Source organism: Lepidochelys olivacea, assembly GCF_965140295.1.
Source record: "Lepidochelys olivacea isolate rLepOli2 genome assembly, chromosome: 1".
Classification (NCBI taxonomy): Eukaryota; Metazoa; Chordata; order Testudines; family Cheloniidae; genus Lepidochelys; species Lepidochelys olivacea.
In genome coordinates, this window is record NC_140411.1 from 22,509,496 (window position 1) to 22,528,941 (window position 19,446).

The 19,446-nt window shown below is 39.1% G+C and overlaps 1 protein-coding gene across 12 annotated transcripts in view; it reads right to left on the bottom strand.

The window, feature by feature from the left end:
- DLG2 (discs large MAGUK scaffold protein 2) overlaps window positions 1-19,446 on the bottom strand; it is a gene marked incomplete at its 5' end in the record, with an annotated part of 1,505,837 nt that overhangs the window by 553,849 nt on the left and 932,542 nt on the right. For all 12 annotated transcript variants that reach the window (XM_084617703.1, XM_084617709.1, XM_084617707.1 and 9 more), the window contains one exon: window positions 1,047-1,100. In XM_084617703.1, the coding sequence (XP_084473829.1) occupies window positions 1,047-1,100 (54 nt within the window). The remainder of the gene's footprint in view (window positions 1-1,046; window positions 1,101-19,446) is intronic.

Genomic DNA, 19,446 nt, shown 5'->3' on the forward strand with positions numbered 1-19,446 from the left:
TGCACTCTCCTTCATTATAGTTTGGTTCTGCATATAGAGCTGAAAGCATGTGTTGCCACTGCTCATTTTTAAATATTCCCTGTAGAGTTGAGTGTGAGGATATTGTTTGCATGGGTGGATATAGCGTGCAGGTACCAGCTTTGTACTGAAAATTGATTCCAGTCTGAGAGACTTATACAGTAAGAACTCACTTTGTAAGTAGTTAGATCCTGGAAAAATGCATTTGTTGTGGTACAGTTCTTTCTGGAATCTGAGCCTATCACCACTGTCGTTTGTTAACACACAGTAACCTCTGAAAAGCTCTTCATAAAAGGGTAAGGATAAACACTGAGCATTAATTTGTCTATTTTAAAAAAATAAAATTACATTCCTATTAGTTAAAAGTTAAACTAGTATTACTTATCTGACAGCAATGCCCAGCACATGCCAAGTGCTATACAGAAACACCCTAAAATGCTTCCAATCTAAAAAAAGACATACAGATAAACAGATGAAGGGTTGAGACAAGGTGTTCCCCCTCCATCTGATACTAGAAATTCAGACACAGACTTCTCTTATATAGCTGGAAATTTCTTCAGAAAAAAAAATCCCAAATCAAAACAAAAAACTCTTGGTATTAGTAATATTTGGTGATCTACAAATAAAACAGGTTTTACAGCTGCACTGGGAAAAGGGAAAGTCACAATAAATCCACAATATTTTTCAAAAGAAAGTTAGTTTTGATTTGTTAAAACTTTGTTGCATAGAAAAATTAGGTATGTGAATTACTACTTTGCACTGTATGTCACCGGACTTTATTGCCTTCCCTAATTTCTACAACTGGGAAAGAATTAAACCACACAATCCATTTAATATTTAAAAAAAATAAATACAATATATTTAAATAAACATTCTGTGCAGACCTTTGACTAATGTTTTGTGTATCTGATAAGTAGTGAAGAGAATTTTACGGGGGGGTGGGGTGGTGGAATGGAGGGGGGAATCAAGATAGACCAAGCTGTAAGTTCAACTGTTTACAAAAAGAGGAAACAAAATGCTATACTTACATAGGGAATTGTGTCCAAGGTGTCTGTGTTGACTATTATAGGGGCGGGACTAGCCTGAGAGAAAAAGAAAGGGGGGGAAACAAATTTAAATACTTTAAACTATTGAATATTAAAAACCACAGTAACATGAAATTCAGAGCTAGCACCTCTACCTCCCAGTGAATTCACAAGGAACAATGGTGTGAGCCTTGGGTATCACTGAATTAATTGGTATTTGAGGTCAGTAGGAGGTACTCAGTACCTTGCAGGATTGTACCCAAAGAGCCTGATCTAAAGTACACTAAGTCAATAGGAATCTTTCCATTAACGTCAATGGTCTTTGGATTAGGATCTAACTGCACAAGTAGTAAACATCTACTGGTTACTATTGTATGAAATAGGGAGTTTGGGGGTCTCAGGGCTCTATGTAAACATGAGTTTATTTGTTTCAACTCCCATTGTGTACACACTCCAAGTCTTGCATCTGAACAAAATTAATTTAACGTTAATGACAGAACCCAGAAGCAGGCAAGTTTCAAGCAGTTTCAAGTCTCACTCGAAGCACTGAGCACAGCTCTACTATCAAGTACCTTTCTTTAGCCTAGCATTTCACAGCCCAAGAAGCAGCCACCCTACGCCTCCCACGTCAAAAAAAAAAAAAAAAAAAAAGGGTATTGATGCAGTAATTCAAGTGCTTTCCTGTAACCACACTGTTTCTAACCTTTCAATTTCATGATGTAAGAGAATAACTTCCATCTAAAGAGAAATTATAGGTTATATGCAACCACATTTAACATTTGCTAAAATTATTTCCAGTTATACAATTGTCCAATCACAGGGAATACACTGAGAACAAAACACACATATTTTGGTACTCTAAAGTAGGTGCAATTCAGCTGATGACCTGTCTTCATCTATTACAGTATTGTACGATTTGATATTAAAAACCACATTCTAAATTTCTGAAACTAGGCATTCTCTGTGCCTACCTTTCATGCAGTTATCCTCACTGGTGCTCAGTAGCTTTAGTTAGCTTAAACGAATATATACAAGTTTCAGAATCTTTTTCATTTAGACTGTTATAATTTCAGTTATAGGCCATGCAGGGAAGATTTATAATGTGTAACTGCTGCATTTAAAAATACAGACCTTCCATATCTACCTGCAACTTCACTTTAGCTTTCATGAATGTTCAGCTCAATACTGAGTATCAATTCTTTTGTCTATATTATAAATAGAAAAAAAAAAGATGGTTTTCGAGATAATACTGCTGTTTCTGTCAACCTTTACATTTCATTGAAATCCTGGTTTTACTTCTCCATATTGATTAACCTTAACATCAGATAGTCAGGGCAAAATAAATCTAGGATAGTTCCCTCAGCTCTTTTATTATTTACAATCTCCAGAATTTAAATGCCTTGTCATTCCCTAATCAAGCAATATTTGTTAAGCTACTGGAATCAATCAGCAGCCCATATTTTTCTCATCACTTTCCCACTCTTGCAGGTAACTCAGGCCCTAATTACAAAAAAATCCAGCAATGTATTCATTTTTCAGACAGTACTTTTAAGAAGTTTCTCAGCAGGAAAACAATGCAAGTGATGAAGAAGCATAGGGACATTATAAAATAAGATTAGTTGAAGACTTGTAATTTCTTTGGAGAACTCCTCAACTGCACCGTAATCATGCAACCTGAAATGACAATGGAACATGTCCATCAATAAAGAACTTGCTTGGCCCTGTTTTAGGAACTCAGACTTCTGTTGACAGGTGAACAAACTGTTGAAAGATAAGGTATGCCTGCACAATGCAAAACAAATACTTTCCAGATAAGTCAAGAGCCTGATATCTGAGAGCATTTTAGGTGAAAGGACTCCTGGAATTTTCCATGGTTGGCAAGTGATAAGTGATAGATCTAAAACCAAAAGACTCCAAAGTCGGGGGATGATTTCTTTGTTGGGGTCTGTTCCTCTTCTTATTTTTCACTCCAAGTTGCAGGTCCAATGGGTATCAAGCCACCTGGGCCTCAAAACATGGGGATTCTTGTGTTTTGATAATGTACCCTTAGCTATCTGGGACATGGTCCTGCCTGCTCATTGCACACTTCCTTCACTGAAACTGCTATTAGGAGGAGAACTTTACCTTTCAAAATGACCATGCCTCCAGTGTTTTCTAGCAGACAGGGGTCGAGACAAGGAAACAAAAGATGTGTGGTTCTATTCCCAATTCTGCCACTTGACTTCCTGTGACACCTTGGACAAGTCACCTAACTGCTCTGCCTTGGTTTCCTAAGTTGTCAAATGGATCTTGTGATTCTTATTTGCCTTTGAAAAAGATGTTGAGATCAGCGGATGACAAGCAGTAGATAAGTGCTAAGAACTAGTATATTTTAATAATGAACCGTTAGTCCTGGAGTTTCAAAAATGCACTTATTCTACCGGCAACCTCCTGCTCAGCAGGATGAACTCCACTCATGAGTTAATATAAATATAATATAAAGAAGGGACTCCTTTAGGACAGATGGTTCCAGGACTCTAGGTACTGGATTTTAGAGATAGTGACAGAGAAGCATATTGAATCGACAGAAAAGCATATTGAATTGAGCACCACCCCAGGCAGATAGGAACTTGGCGCCTATGTCCCAGCCCCTCCACCCCCCTATGGACAGCACTGGCTGGGGTCACACCAAAATGCAGCCCCATGGTTTAGGGCAGTGGTTCTCAAACTTTTGTATTGGTGACCCCTTTTACACAGCAAGCCTCTGAGTGCAACTCCCCCCCCCACTTATGAATTAAAAACTCCCATTTTTTTTAACACTATTATAAATGCTGAAGTGAAGTGTGGTTTACTTCACAGTGGAGGCTGACAGCTTACAACCCCCCATGTAATAATCTTGTGACTCCCTGAGGGGTCACGACCCCCAGTTTGAGAACCCCTGGTTTAGGGTCTATTTCATCGAAAGATGTGGAAAGGAGACCATCACTAAATACAGTAACTCTAAATCTAGAGATGCTATTGTCCTGACAATACCTATAAGTGAATTGATCCGTGGTCTGCTATGCATATCCAATTTTGTCAAGTTGAGATGGTTTGTTTAGGCTTAGCAAGGTACTGATATCTTCACGGACAATGATGAGCAAGACCCTAGAACTATCCGAGATCTATCCTGTATATTCTTTCCAATTTCTTATGCCTCAGCCTTCAGCATCTTGGCAATCTACTGTGACATGACTGTTACAAATCTGGACACAGGAGAAAGATCTGGGACTGATGGCTCCTACCCATTTGCTTTTAAAACCATCAATATTTCTTATTCTGATCCACTTTCAACACTGACAAGATCTACTGAAGTGTTTCATCTCTCACTCCTCTTCCCACATGCCCATGGATGTCATTCTTCATTAAAATTTTCTGACTGTGGTAGCCCAGCACACAAACAGATTTGATATCTGATTCAATGAGTATATAATGTCTTCAAAGTAAACTAGTGCAAGATTTCTAATGGCGAGTAGTAACACGTGTAACATCCAGAAATGCTTTAATGTCCTTTGTGTTCAGAAAATCATGGTTTCTTTGTTCCTGATAGAACTTACTGGGTCCAAGAATTCATTGAAAGACGAAGAAAAGAGGCTTAGCTTTTGCTTTCTTTTCTCACTCTCTCAACTACTTTTCAGAGGATGCTATTTGTTATAATAGTAGCGTATTGTGTTCCAGACAAACTACTTAAATGGAGAAAACTAGTGATTAAGGATACAGAAACATCAACACAGGCAACAGTGGCAGCAAACGCAAGGTATTCTGTAGGAGAGGCACCAGCCAGGGTGACATTCAAAATGTGCAAGAATAAAAGCTGAAGGAACTTTTTCTGTTTCATTGTTACAGGACAGATCTCCCGCGATCCACAAAACAGCACCATGTGAAGGAATTTACTAAGGCTAGCGTCTGAGTTCTCATGAATAATTCTAGTTAGACTCATAAAGTGTCTATAAGTGATCCATCCAAGAAGTTATTCTCACCCATGAAACAAACAAAAGATTATAAATATGTTTTCCACACAACCAGTCAAAGCGCTTTACTACCAGTCAAAGCGCTTGCTACCACAAATAGTCCCATGGAATGCTTACTCTATGAGCAATTCACAGGAGTAAAAATGGTATAATGATAGTAATAAGCACTATGCCTGATTAGATGGCTTTTGAAGTACTGGACTCAAAAATTGATAGTGGAACTGGGACTAAGATAATGATACTGTGATAGATAGAGTTTTTTAATTTCTCGGTTTCTGAGTAGGTTTAGTTGTTTTTAAACAGAGAGCTGACTATTTGAACAAGAAGTTTAAGTCATATTTAAGGACTCATGTACTCCAAAGCAAGCTGGCCTTGGTGAGACTGGATATTCTGGGAAGCTTCATTTTACCATTTACATTTTCTCTCTTTCGGTCTGTCTCTCTATCTTTATATTAGTAATACATAAGAGCACTAGTCCCTACATTTATTTTACATTGTCCATGCATAGTCAATTTCCAGTATGTTGCAGCGTTTTGTGTGAACAATGCATACATTTAACAGAGAAGAAAGATGACATTTCTGGCAACTGGATATAGGACAAGTGAATACACAAATGAATACAATCATCGTCATTAGGTCTCAGAGCCAACACAACGGGGATGAATGGGACACTTTACACTTCTCAGTTTTATTGTTTCAGGCTGTTTGAAGCCTCAGAAATGTTACCCGCTCAATTTAGGGCACCTCACCTATACCCTAGCCAGGGCTCAAGGTGTGACCAGGTCAGTTCAGGCACCCTCACCCTTTCCCTACCAAACACCCGGAGTTTCATCCAAAACTGGTTTAATATGAGGGCGGTTGAACAGGTCTCAGGCCTACAGAAAGACAACACTGCATTAGTTTTAACTCAGTTCACTTTTTCAAGGTTTTTCTCAGAACTAGAAGAGCTAAAATACGTGCTTACACTCGCAGAGAAAGGGTGCAAGCAACCACATGCACAGATTGAGAATTATTTGTGTGTGCGTGCATTGACATATACACGCTTCTAATTTAAATATACAGATCAAGACTCCAGAATCTCAACTTTCAGTCTAAAATATATATTGAGATTAACCTGACCATTTACCACAGAACTGTGCTCCAGAATTCTATGAGGCCACAAAGTCACACAATACATAGTTGCTTAGTCTTATGCACCTCTGCATTTCATGAAACTCATTTTCCATCAAGTTTTGACACTATGTTTTAAAAAATCAATTTGTTTTATATGAAACTGATAAACTAAAGACAGAGACAGAGCTCCCTTGAACAACTAAAGAGTAACTTCACAGCAAATAGTTCTCCCTTCTATATATAGATGTGAAACAGAAAAAAAGTCACTTGTTATATTGCTATCAGACAGTCACTGGCAGAGTAGAAGAAAAGTGCCTCAAGAAAGCCTCAAGGCCTTTCCTTATCAAACGTAAGGAAATGTAACATATAATGCAGCTGCCATATAAACCCATTACAAGTTAAACTAAATAATGTATCTCAAAGTTATTACAGAATGTGTATATTTGGACTTTATTTCCACTTTTAATTTAAAAAAAATAGAATTTTCCAATTTTTATAAAAAGCTATTAGCGGTGATATTATCTATCAAGAATAAATTTGGATCTAGGCAGAAACTGACATCTCCATCCGGATCAGCAAGATGCCAATGGGAATTGTTTCTCAAATAAACCCAAACCAAACCAATCTAATCTATTATATACTCTTCTGATATTGCTTGACAGTGGCTTAAATTAGCAATGATTAACATAATAGCAGTAACTTTATATCCAATATCTGATTCAGTGAAGAACATAATAATGTCAAAAGAGTAAGTGCTGAAGAATAGGAGATATAATTATGATAGGTCTATAATTCTGCTCAAGATAAACAACAATAAGATTTTAGTTGACTAACTGCTGGCATCTCAGCTTTCTAGGCACACAGAAGAGTAGGTCCATTTGCCTTAAGCTAGGGAACTAAAATGAAACCTGGTAGTGAGAATCACACAGGTTTCTGACCACTGGATCTCAGCTGGCTAGTGTGAGAGAAATTGTTCAACTGTCTCACACTAGAGCCTCAATTTACTAAAGCATTCCTAGGCCATGGTCCTGCATAATTAGGGACCTATTCAGGAAGGATGCTTAAACACATGCTTGACTTTGAATGCATGCTCAAGTTGGTTTGAAAAATCAATGGCACTTAAACATGGATGGTTAAACTTAAGCACCTGTTTAGTTGCTTTCTTGAATCCAGGAAACTGAGTCCCAACATCTACAGAGTAGGAATCCATGCTGTCATAAATATAAAGGGAAGGCTAACCACTTTTAAATCCCTCCAGGCCAGAGGAAAAAACCCTTTCACCTGTAAAGGGTTAAGAAGCTAAAGATAACCTTGCTGGTACCTGACCAAAATGACCCATGAGGAGACAAGATACCTTCAAAGCTGGGGCAGGGGGAGACAGGGGGGACAAAGGGTTCTCTCTGTCTGTGTGTTGCTTTTGCCCGGACCAGAGCAGAAATGCAGGTTAGAACTCCTGAAAGGGCTAATAAGCAATCTAGTTAGATATGTGTTAGACTCTGTTTTGTTTAAATGGCTGATAAAATAAGTTGTGCTGAATAGAATGTATATTCCTTGTTTTGTGTCTTTTTGTAACTTAAGGTTTTGCCTAGAGGGATTCTCTATGTTTTGAATCTGATTACCCTGTAAAGGTATTTACCATCCTGATTTTACAGAGGTGATTCTTTTACTTTTTCTTCAAGTAAAATTCTTCTTTTAAGAACCTGATTGCTTTTTCATTGTTCTTAAGATCCAAGGTTTGGGTCTGTGTTCACCTATGCAAATTGGTGAGGATTTTTATCAAGCCTTCCCCAGGAAAGGGGGTGTAGGGTTTGGGTGGATTTTGGTGGGGGGAAAGACGTTTCCAAGCGGACTCTTTCCCTGTTATATATGTATTAGACGCTTGGTGGTGGCAGCAATAAAGTCCAAGGGCAAAAGGTAAAATAGTTTGTACCTTAGGGAAGTTATAACCTAAGCTGGTAAAAATAAGTTTAGGGGGGTTTTCATGCAGGTTCCCTAGAGTTCAGAGTGGGGAAGGAACCTTGACACATGCAATATGATTTCTTTAGAGATGTATCACATCAAAATCTTGACACCTGATAACAAAGTTGAAGTTTTCATGTAGTTTATAAAAATTTTAATACAAGATGATGCATGCTGGAAAAAATCTGATTTGGCACTGCAAATATTCAAGTGGCAAAAAATCCCTACTGGAAGAAGTTATCTAAATATCAACAAAGTAATCCAAACTGACAATTCCATTGATATGTTTAAAAAGGTGTATTTTAAGCATTTTATTTAATTGTTTCCATAACTTTTATTATTTGTTCAGGCAATAGAAAGGTATTTTACAAAATAGTACACCAAATTAATATACAATAGCGACACTTATTGTATATTAAAAGTATGTTTGTCTAACATACTTTTTCATTGCATAAACAATAAAAATAATAGCCCTTTCTTTAACAGTTTTTTAGCTTTTGCATCAGCTAAAATAATGCCTTGTGATTTCCAGGGCATGTTTACACTGCAGCTGGTAGCATGGCTCCCAGCGAGGGTAGACGGACTTGCAATAGCTTCAGGGCCGAATAAACACACAGGCAAACTAGGCACATAACTAGGGCCCAAATTCATATGGGGGGCAATTTTAAAAAAATCTATTTGAATTTGCATACAAACTGAAAGAACTTCACTCACTCAAATGAATGGCATTGTGACCTGGGCACAGGGTCACACCACCTCTCACTCAAATTTAGTCCAGCCGCCTCTCCAGCTTCCCAGACAACCCCTGAGTCAAGACTAGTTTCACTCAAGCTAACATGCTAAAATTAGTGGTGTGGACGTTGCGGCTCTAAATGAGACTTGGGCTAGTCACCCAAGTCCACCCAATCCTCTGAGTCTGAGCTCAGGTGGCTAGCCCAAGTCTCTGCTGGAGCCATACATGTCCATACTGCTATTTGTATATGTTAGCTCAAGCAATCCTAGAGTGAGTCTCGCTACCCACGCTGGAAGGCATGGTGCCATCTGCTGTGTAAATGTATCATGAGGCTTTTAAATGGTGAAAGGCCCATAGAGTGGCTTCTCCACTGGTTGTTATAGGCGCCAGAATTGAGCTGGGCAAGTCAAACCCCCACCGCACACTCACAAAGTATATTTTCTGTAGGATGCCAATGGACAATGCCTTGAAGATTTGATAATACTTTGGATATGCTTATATATATAAATATATAAAATATATGCATTTTACGTTCACTTGCTGAAAACTGCAAAGTTCTTAACAAAAACAATTAGAGGAATAATTCAAAAGATATTTCCAAATCTGTGCACCACCACTGTAAGATAGCAAATTATGTCATATAGGGTGAAATTCATAGGAGAAATAATTAAAGCACCCTCATATCTTAAATTAATACAGAGTGATAAAAATATATCAAAATATAAGAGCTAACTTATCTTCTACTGCATCATCACTGCTAAATAACTCAGAATTTTGAATATCTTCAAGTTTTATGTTTGTTCTAATGCACCCCTTCTAGAATATGTAATTGCTTGATACCTGGAGCAGATGCGAAACCTCTTGGGTGAAAATCACAGTCTAACTGAAGTCATTAAGAAAATTCAAATGGACTTCAATGGAGCCAGGATTTCATCCATGTTTCTACTCTGTATGGGTTTTCTTTTATTTCAGTCTACCTTTTATGTTCTTGTTAAATAAGTCTTCTCTATTACAGTGCGAATGTTTTGTTTTCACTGATTCAGTGGAAATGATATCAAAGTTATAAACAAAAAAAATCCATGACAAATCATCTCATTTTTAATTTATTCAGTATGCATCTGGATCAAATAGAAATGCATTAATCAGCCTTGCAGTGAATGAAGATAAAAACTCTGCTTCTGACTGAAGGAACCCCTCCCCCACAAATCATTCTATTCATGTCATCTCTTCAAAATCAAAGGCTGCATTGCCCATGACATTACTTTTTGCTGGTAATCTTTAAAAGTAATGGTGTACTAGACTTTCAAAGCAATAACCCAACGTGCTATTTTGCTGTATTTTCCACAGCCTGAAGTACCTGAAGATTAAGTGTCACCTTTATTCCTTTACTAACAGGAATTTCATGGGAATGAAAAAAAAAATAAGAATTAGACTAAAATCAAGGTTGAACAACAAACAAAAGGAAATTCAAATTTAAAAGTGAAATAGGCAAATGAGTTGGACAGAATTAGGATCTATTATAGGGGATTTATTACAATATAATAGAATTCCAAAGGATAAAACACATCTGCTTTCAGTATCCAATCAGTTACATTATACTTCATACACAGCAAACCAGAAATAATATAATAACTGAACAAGTGCCAGTTAGAGCTGACTTGTACTTGGCAATAGTGCAAGCTTTAGAGAGTGGGGCTTATTTCCAGTCAACATAAGTGGTGCAACATCTGAGAAAGCAGATTTGGGAGAAGAAATAAGAATGCAGAAGAAGGTGGTAGACTTTAGAAAGGAGAGAGTTTCACCAAGGTTTCCAGGCAAAAGAATGAGTAGTATGTAGCCAACATCAGTATTAAGTAAGGCGGCGAGTTTGTCACAGAGGTCAAGGATTCCATGACCTTCTGGGACCTCCATGACTTCTGCAGCAGCTGGCCCAGGGGCTGCCTGAGCAGGCAGCCCCTGGGCCAGCTGCACCAGCTGCTGCTGTGGCAGTGTCAGGCCACCGCACCCCCTCCCGCAGCAGGAGTGTGGGTGTGGGAAGGGGCTCAGGGCTGGGGTGCAGGAGGTGGTGAGAATTCAGGGCAGTGCTTAGTTCGGGGGGGGCTCTCCAGAAGTGGCGAGCTGTCCCTCCTTCAGCTCCTAGGCAGAGGCATGGCCAGACAGCTTTGTGCGCTGCCTCCGCCCACAGGCACTGCCCTCGCAGCTCCCATTGGCCATGGTTCCCGGCCAATGGGAGCTGCGGAGCCAGCACTCTGACAGAGGCAACACACAGAGCTGCCTAGGAGCTGAGGGAGGAACATGTCGCTGCTTCAGGGGACTTGAGCAGAATCAGTTAGGGACCCTACCAGCCCCGCCAACCCCTCCTCCCCAGCACCAGCGGGAGTCCCAGGTACTCCCCCCAGAGCAACCGCGATGCCCCCGGACCACTCGCCCCCCCACCCCCGCCCACCAGCAGCACGCCCGGACTGCCCTCCACCCCCCCAAGGCTTAGTCAGGGGTATATAGTACAAGTCACATATAGTACAAGGACAGATCACGGACCGTGAACTTTTGTTTACTGCCCGTGACCTGTGTCTGACTTTTACAAAAAATATCTGTGACTAAAACATAGCCTTAGTAATAAGTCAGTACTGGACAGCCAGCAGGAGAAAAGCCAGGGGATGTACTGTCCATAGGAAAGGTCATATTAACTCCTTCTTCTGGTTAATGAATCATAGAATCATAGAATCATAGAATATCAGGGTTGGAAGGGACCCCAGAAGGTCATCTAGTCCAACCCCCTGCTCAAAGCAGGACCAATTCCCAGTTAAATCATCCCAGCCAGGGCTTTGTCAAGCCTGACCTTAAAAACCTCTAAGGAAGGAGATTCTACCACCTCCCTAGGTAACGCATTCCAGTGTTTCACCACCTTCTTAGTGAAAAAGTTTTTCCTAATATCCAATCTAAACCTCCCCCACTGCAACTTGAGACCATTACTCCTCGTTCTGTCATCTGCTACCATTGAGAACAGTCTAGAGCCATCCTCTTTGGAACCCCCTTTCAGGTAGTTGAAAGCAGCTATCAAATCCCCCCTCATTCTTCTCTTCTGCAGGCTAAACAATCCCAGCTCCCTCAGCCTCTCCTCATAACTCATGTGTTCCAGTCCCCTAATCATTTTTGTTGCCCTTCGCTGGACTCTCTCCAATTTATCCACATCCTTCTTGAAGTGTGGGGCCCAAAACTGGACACAGTACTCCAGATGAGGCCTCACCAATGTCGAATAGAGGGGAACGATCACGTCCCTCGATCTGCTCGCTATGCCCCTACTTATACATCCCAAAATGCCATTGGCCTTCTTGGCAACAAGGGCACACTGCTGACTCAACAGTCATATAGGTGTAAAGGTATAGGTGTAAAGCTATTTTGCCATATGCCTTTCACTTAACCTCCTGAACGTTTATTTAAGTCATAATAATAGGCAACAGGTGAAATTATTAAGCATGGTTTTTAAATATCTACTACAGACTCAAAGTCAAGCTGCCCTGGACTGTAGCAAATAGAAAGTATTTTAATTTTTATGTCAGTAAAAATAACCAACCAAGTTGTTAATTATCTCAGCTCACTTACAAATCCACAACATCCTGTTTGGCAGGTCTAAAAGTATAAATGAGCTCAGCTAAACTCAACTTTCTGGATCACATACATCACCACACACCATAATTATTTTCTTCAAATATTTTGGAGAGCAATGTAATGTGAACTATTGCCTTTCTACCAGAACACAGTGTTCTGCAGGTTGTTTCTGGGGACAGTGAGCAGCCAGAAAGAGAAGACTTTGTGAAGAATTTTTGACAATTCAATAATATCCTCAGGATAAACAACCAGGCTGTACTTTCTACTACAAGATCTTAACAATATAGGCAATGTGGTTTTGGTTTTGAACAAAGCAAATCTACAGCTAGAAGGGGAAAAAAGATACAGCGTGAAGAATATCTATGATAATTCCAGTAAGAGGAGTGGCACCCTTTTCTTAAGTTATTAATACTGATGTAGAACCACATCAGTACGCAGCACACAGGAAACTCAAATAACTTGAGGGAGCTCCATTTCCTCTTTCATATCTGAAGGCCCGTGTAGCACACTATTGAACATAAAGGTTATTCAGAGCTTGTCTCACCAATTTAGTAAGTGATATGTGAAAAAAGAAAGCATGAGTTCTTATTCCCATCACATAACAATGAAACTCGGATTGACTAAAATGAATGTTATAACCTTCCATTAACAACTGGAAGAAAATTACTGTGAATCAATGTAACTAGAGCCAGCATTTCTTTTGACAATGTAAACACACACACCACATCATATATTATGATGAAGCTTTTACATACTAGTTATCAAATTCTTCAGCTGTGACATCTAAGCTTAAAATGTTACATATTTAAGGGCAACACTAGCCCTGATGGGAAACTAGCCTGATGGAAAATTGCATAATTGTCTGGTTTCTGGAATGAATTAAGAAGGAGTGTTTACCCAGATTAAAGAATCCAATCAATTTTAAATAATCTGGATTTACCACTTTACTATTTGTCTAAATCTTTGAGACAATCTGAAAATATAAAATGTAACATTCAAACTGGGCATATCGATGAAGTTTGGAGTAAACAATCAACCCCCTTCACAGGATTTGTGGAAGTGACAAAGATTAAAAATTAATGGTGAGAAGTCATTTATAGCTCAGTTTGGAGGGATGGGAGTTTTGAATTAAGCAACTGACCTGGTCAGAGAAACTGCTTAGGAAAGCCTAAGCTAAATCCCTAGACTCTGCAAAATGAATTCAGGACATTTGGATTCTATTCCTAGCTTTGCCATTGACTCCTTTAGGTAAGTATAAATCCAGCAAAGTTTGTGAGACACTGAGATAATCTGGGGATGAGGCCCATAGAAAAGCCTACAAGTAAAGTGTGAAAGAAGATATTCTGTCCTGTTTTAGATAAAAAACAGATCACCAATAACTATAGACTTTGTGTAAATACATCTGTTGGTTATATTTAAAAGGTCAGTGTATTCTTTTTTTAGAGACCCATTTTTGGAGCCAAACCATGACAATACATTTATACAAATTGGATGTCTAAAAGAACAATTGGCTTCTACTGTAAGGGGAAACAATTACAAGTGAGGAACAAGACTGGCTTTGTCACATCTTTAGCTGGATCTCTGTAATAATTTAGCAAATCCAATTGTGTAAAAACCAACATTATTTTCTTTGGAAGCCTTGCTCGATGTCCTTGACAAAAGGAGAGGTTACCCACATTGTGCAGATGTATCCCTGTGGGTGCTTCACTTCAGGTGATTTCTGATCAGTACCCTGTTAAAGGAATGGGAGTTCAATAGAGCAGAGCAGAGTTCAATAGAGAAGAGAAGACTGCATTGCCTATAGCAGCATCTGATATTACAGTAAAAGTGTGGACAGATGATAGAAGTTTTGTTGTAATGGATCTTAAATACATCCAGAGAAGCATTTTGCTAACCTCTGTTTCGAAACTGCCAAACTCTAGTTTCTGTTCAAAATGGGTACAAATATTCCTGACATTGAGGGTGTGAAATATGACTTCATGAGTAGCTTTGGGGGAAAAATCAGAAGATGAATGGTTTGATTAACATGAAATTCTGAGGACAATTTAGGTAAAAATCTTGGATGGGTCTGTAGCAATACTTTCTCTCTGGTGAATACTGTAAATGGGGGTGGGTGTCTTCCATTAAAGCCCCCAATTCTCCAACTCTTCGGGCAGAAGTGATAGCTACCAGGAAGGTGGACTCCATAGATAAATCTAACAACGAACACATAGCTACTGACTCAAAATGATGTTTCATAAGGCAATTAAGGATTAGGTTGAGGTCCCAGGTAGGAGTAGCATGTCTGATTTGTGGGAAGAGATTCAAACAAACCTTTTAGGAATCTTGCTATTGTTGGAAGGGCAAAGAGCAAAAAATCCCCTATGCATGTGTGAAAAGCTGTTATTGCCAAGAGCATACTTCAATGGTTTCACAGAAAGACACGGTGTTTTCAATTCCAACGGGTAAACCAATGCCCTGGGAAGAGGAGAGTGAGTCAGCAAAATCCAAAAATTATTACACCAAAGATAACATTTTTCCATTTCTGAAGGTAAGTATTTCTTGTGGAGTCTCTTCTACTATTTAATAATACATGCTGTACCTCAGATGAAGAGAATACCTCTATTCCAAAGAGCCATTGATGAACCAAGTTTGGAGCCTCTGAATCTGCAGTGTGGGGTACTCTAGATGACTGAGAGAGTCTTAAAGCTCCTCCACACTCATTAACAGCTGACTCCGGAGATTCTAGCAGGCCATTAATGTACCTAAATTATTGTGGTACCAAAGGTATCAAAGACCGGGTTGAGCAAGAACCTGTGGAGGACTGCTTTGGTACCAATGGAGCTGGTACTGAACGTCTGGCATAGGAGCAAGTTGACTTCAATTCCATCGGTACTATAGGTAGCTGAGCAGGCTTTGGTACCATTGACTTCCATGCTATCGATACCAAATACTGTTGAGGGACAGGCTTAAATATTTTTCACCAGAGCCTCTACTACTCTTGGTATGGGTACCTGAACTCGGGACTGAGTCTGTCTTAGACAATGGGCTCCTCTTCACCTTTGCAGTACCAGCATCACTCGGAGCCTGCATGGAACTCTCCTTGGGACCAGAGGTCTCTGTAATCATCTTTTGCATCAGTGACCGAGATTTTCTTGTAGATTTACTCCTTACCTCTTCTGCATAGAGGCAGATGTCAACACTATGTAAATTGGCGGGGGGGGGGGGCGCAATGGCTTCAGCCTCTGGATCTGAAGCTGGTCATAAAGCTTCTTCCATCATCAAGAATGGGAATGAAAACCACCTGTTACATAGAGAGGTAATTCTTCTTTCATAAAGGTTTCCCTTTGCTTTCTCTTACAAAATGAAATCTGCTGTAGAGGACTTGAAAATATGAACATCTGTGAGAATGTGATCAAATGCGGCAGTTTATCTTACTTTGTTCAAAGATGCAGCAATTTAGCAATTCTCACCTGCACCTCCCAAAATAACTACATGATGGTAAAATGAATAAAATAATTCAGGATGCAGAGCCAGTCAATGGCTTATTTCGAATGACACAAAAAAGCACCAGGAAATCACTAAAAACTACATTTACAATAAGTAAAGGTGTGACTTCAGCACACAAAGGTGAAGCAATTCAGAATTAAGTGACTACTCAAGCCTTTCAGTCCACCTCAAATTCAGAAGTACATTTTTTGGCTGAGGAGATGCTACTCACATTGTTGCAGTATCTTTACCTCTAAATAACACTGGGGAGAACATAGATGGCTTGTGGGTGTTTGCACACACCCTCACCCATAAACAAAAATTTAAAATAAATTTTGATTATTGAAGTATTTTATAGGTATGTAGATTTCAAGGCCAGAAGGGAAATGACATCCTTCAAGACATAGTCCACAGACTTTCACCCAGTAGTCCCTGAATCCAGCTGGATAATTGTGTGTCTTTAAGAAAGACAACCAATCTTGATTTCAAAATTTCAGGTGAGAGAATGTTTTCATTCACATGTTCCAATGGTTACTTACCCTCATTGTTTAAAAAATGTGCAACTTCTATCTAATTTGAATAAGCAAGCTTCAATGTCTAGTCACTGGATTTTGTTATGGCCTAATCTGTTAAATTAAAGAGAATGCACAGCCAAAATGCAAAATTTGTATATGCCAACTGTATTAATTGCCCTGAATAGACCGACTTCTTTTTCAATAGTTCTCATTTGGCAAAACTGCTAAAATCTAGAACTGTAGAATCCTGGAGCCAAATAGAAGAGCAAAGCGAACAGGATGAGTTTGGCTGATGAAGGGAATAGTGGTCATGTAATACATTTAGACTTCTGTAAGGCTTTTGAGTTGGTACTGCGCAACATTGTGATTATAAAATTAACTTGGCAGACATTAAATGGATTAAAAATTAGCTAACTGATAGGTCTCAAAATGTAACTGTAAACAGTGAATCATTATCAAGTGAGCCTATTCTCAGTGGGTCCCATAGAGATCAGTCCTTGGCCCTACACTATATAACATTTTTATCAATGAGGTGGAAGAAAACAAAATCAGTAATAAGGTTTGCAGATGACAAAAGCACTGTGGGAGTGGTAAATAACAAAGAGGACAGGTCACTGATTCAGAGCATCTAGATCATTTGTTAAACTGGGCACAAGTGAACAATGTGGCTAAATGTGAATATATACAAGTGGAAACTAATAATGTAGGCCTTACTTCCAGAATGGGGGACTGTATCCTGGAAAATAGTGACTCTGAAAAAGATTTGATGGTCATGGTGGATAATCAGGTGAACATGAACTCCCAATGTGACAATGCAGCCAAAAGAGCTATTGTGATCCTTTGATGCATAAGGAGGGGAATCTCAAGTAAGAGTAGAGAAGTTATTTTACCTCCTGTATACTGCACTGGTGCAACTGCTGCTGGACCACTGTGTCCATTTCTGGTGCCCACATTCAAGAATTCAGCTGATAAACTGGAGAGAATTAAGAGAGGAACCAGGAAAATAATTAAAGGATTAGAAAGCCTGCCTTATAATGAGAAACTCCAGGAGCTCAACTTCTTTAGCTTAACAAAGAGAATGTTAAGGGATGACTTGATTACAGCCTTTAAGTACCCACACGGGGAACTTCAATCTAGCAGAGAAAGATATAACATGATCCAATGGATGGCATTTGAAGCCAGACAGATTCAGACTGGAAATAAGGTGTACATGTTCAACTATGAGTATCAGCCACTGGAAGAAGCGGGGGGAGGCTCTACCTTGTTATCAAAATATTTGGGTCATCATCATCACTATTAATATTAGCTCTAATATATACATTTATCCACAAATCTCAAACCATAGAATTGATATAATATGGCAGGGTGTATTTAGGGCTAAGTAAGACTCAACACTACAAATGCAGTGCACCAGAGATCTGTATTAATGGCCCCATAAAATCGCCTGAATTGTGTCTTGTTACTTAAGTAAGGAAAACACCACTGGCCATTATAAATCAGAGAAGAGCAAACAAACATGATAAAGGGGCTTAGAAGGATTGATGATCTTTCCTCATAAAAGTAGTAGTACCGGGACCTGTCAATATGCTCCACTAAATGCTGATTAATAGGCTGGAGGAAACAGGACAGGATAACCATCAGCAAATATCTGAAGAGAATAAATGCCTAGGTGGTGAGAATGTGTTTAGTGTGGCACGTTCATTCGTCTTCATTAGAAAAGTAATTTGTGACCAGATATTTAACACAATTCATATAAACAATGATGGGGGAGGAACACAAACCAAAATAGAGCAAGAACATGTTAAAGAATATTTAGGTATGTTAGATGTATTCAAATCAGCCGGGCCTGATGAAATTCATCCTGGGATACTCAAGGAACTATCTGAAACAATCTTGAAACAGTTCGCTATTATCTTTGAGAGCCCATGAAGGACAGGTGAGGTCCCAGAGGATTTGAGAAGGGCAAACCTACTACCTTCCTTTAAAAGGGGGAACAAAGAGGACCCAGGGAATTATAGACCAGTCATCCTAGCTTCAATATCTGATACTGGAAAGATACTGGAACAAATTATTAAGCAATCAATTTATAAACACCTTGAACATAATAGCATAAAAAGTAATAACCAACACAGATTTGTCAAGAAAAAATCATGCCAAACCAACCTAATTTCCTTCTTTGATTTTAATAAGGCTTTTGAACACAGAACAACGTGCCATTTTCATAAGCAAACTAGGGAGATGTGATCTAGATGGAATAACTATACAGTAGGTGCATAACTGGCTGAAAGACCATACCAAAAAGAATAGTTATCCATGGCTCACTGTCAAATTGGGTGTGGGGGAATGTATCTAGTAGGGTCCTCCAGCGGTCTGTCCTGGGTCCAGTACTACTTAATATTTTCATTAATTACTTGGATAATGGAGTGGAGAGTATGCTTATAAAATCTGCGGATGACACCCAGCTGGGAGGAGTTGTAAGCACTTTGGAGGACAGGATTAGAATTCAAAATGACCTTGACAAAATGGAGAATTGGTCTGAAATGAACAAGATGAAATTCAATAAACACAAGTTCAAAGTACTACACTCAGGAAGGAAAAAAATAAATGTGCAACTACAAAATGGGAATAACTGGCTAGGCCATAGTACTGCTGCAAAATATCTGGGGGTTATAGTGGATCACAAACGGAATATGAGCCAACAACGTGATGAAGTTGCAAAAAAGGCTAACATAATTCTGGAATGTATTAACAGGAATGTTGTATGTAAGACACTGGAGATAACTGTCTCACTCTACTTGGCACGGCTGAGGCCTCAACTCAAGAACTGTGTCTTGTTCTGGGTGCCACACTAAGAAAGATGTGGACAAATTGGACAGCGTTCAGAGGATAGCTACAGAAATGACAAAAGGTTTAGAAATCCTGACCTGTGAGGACAGATAAAATAACTGTTCCGTTCATGCTCAGTCTTGAGAAAAGAAATCTGCAGGAAGAACCTGATAGTCTTTAAATATGTTAAG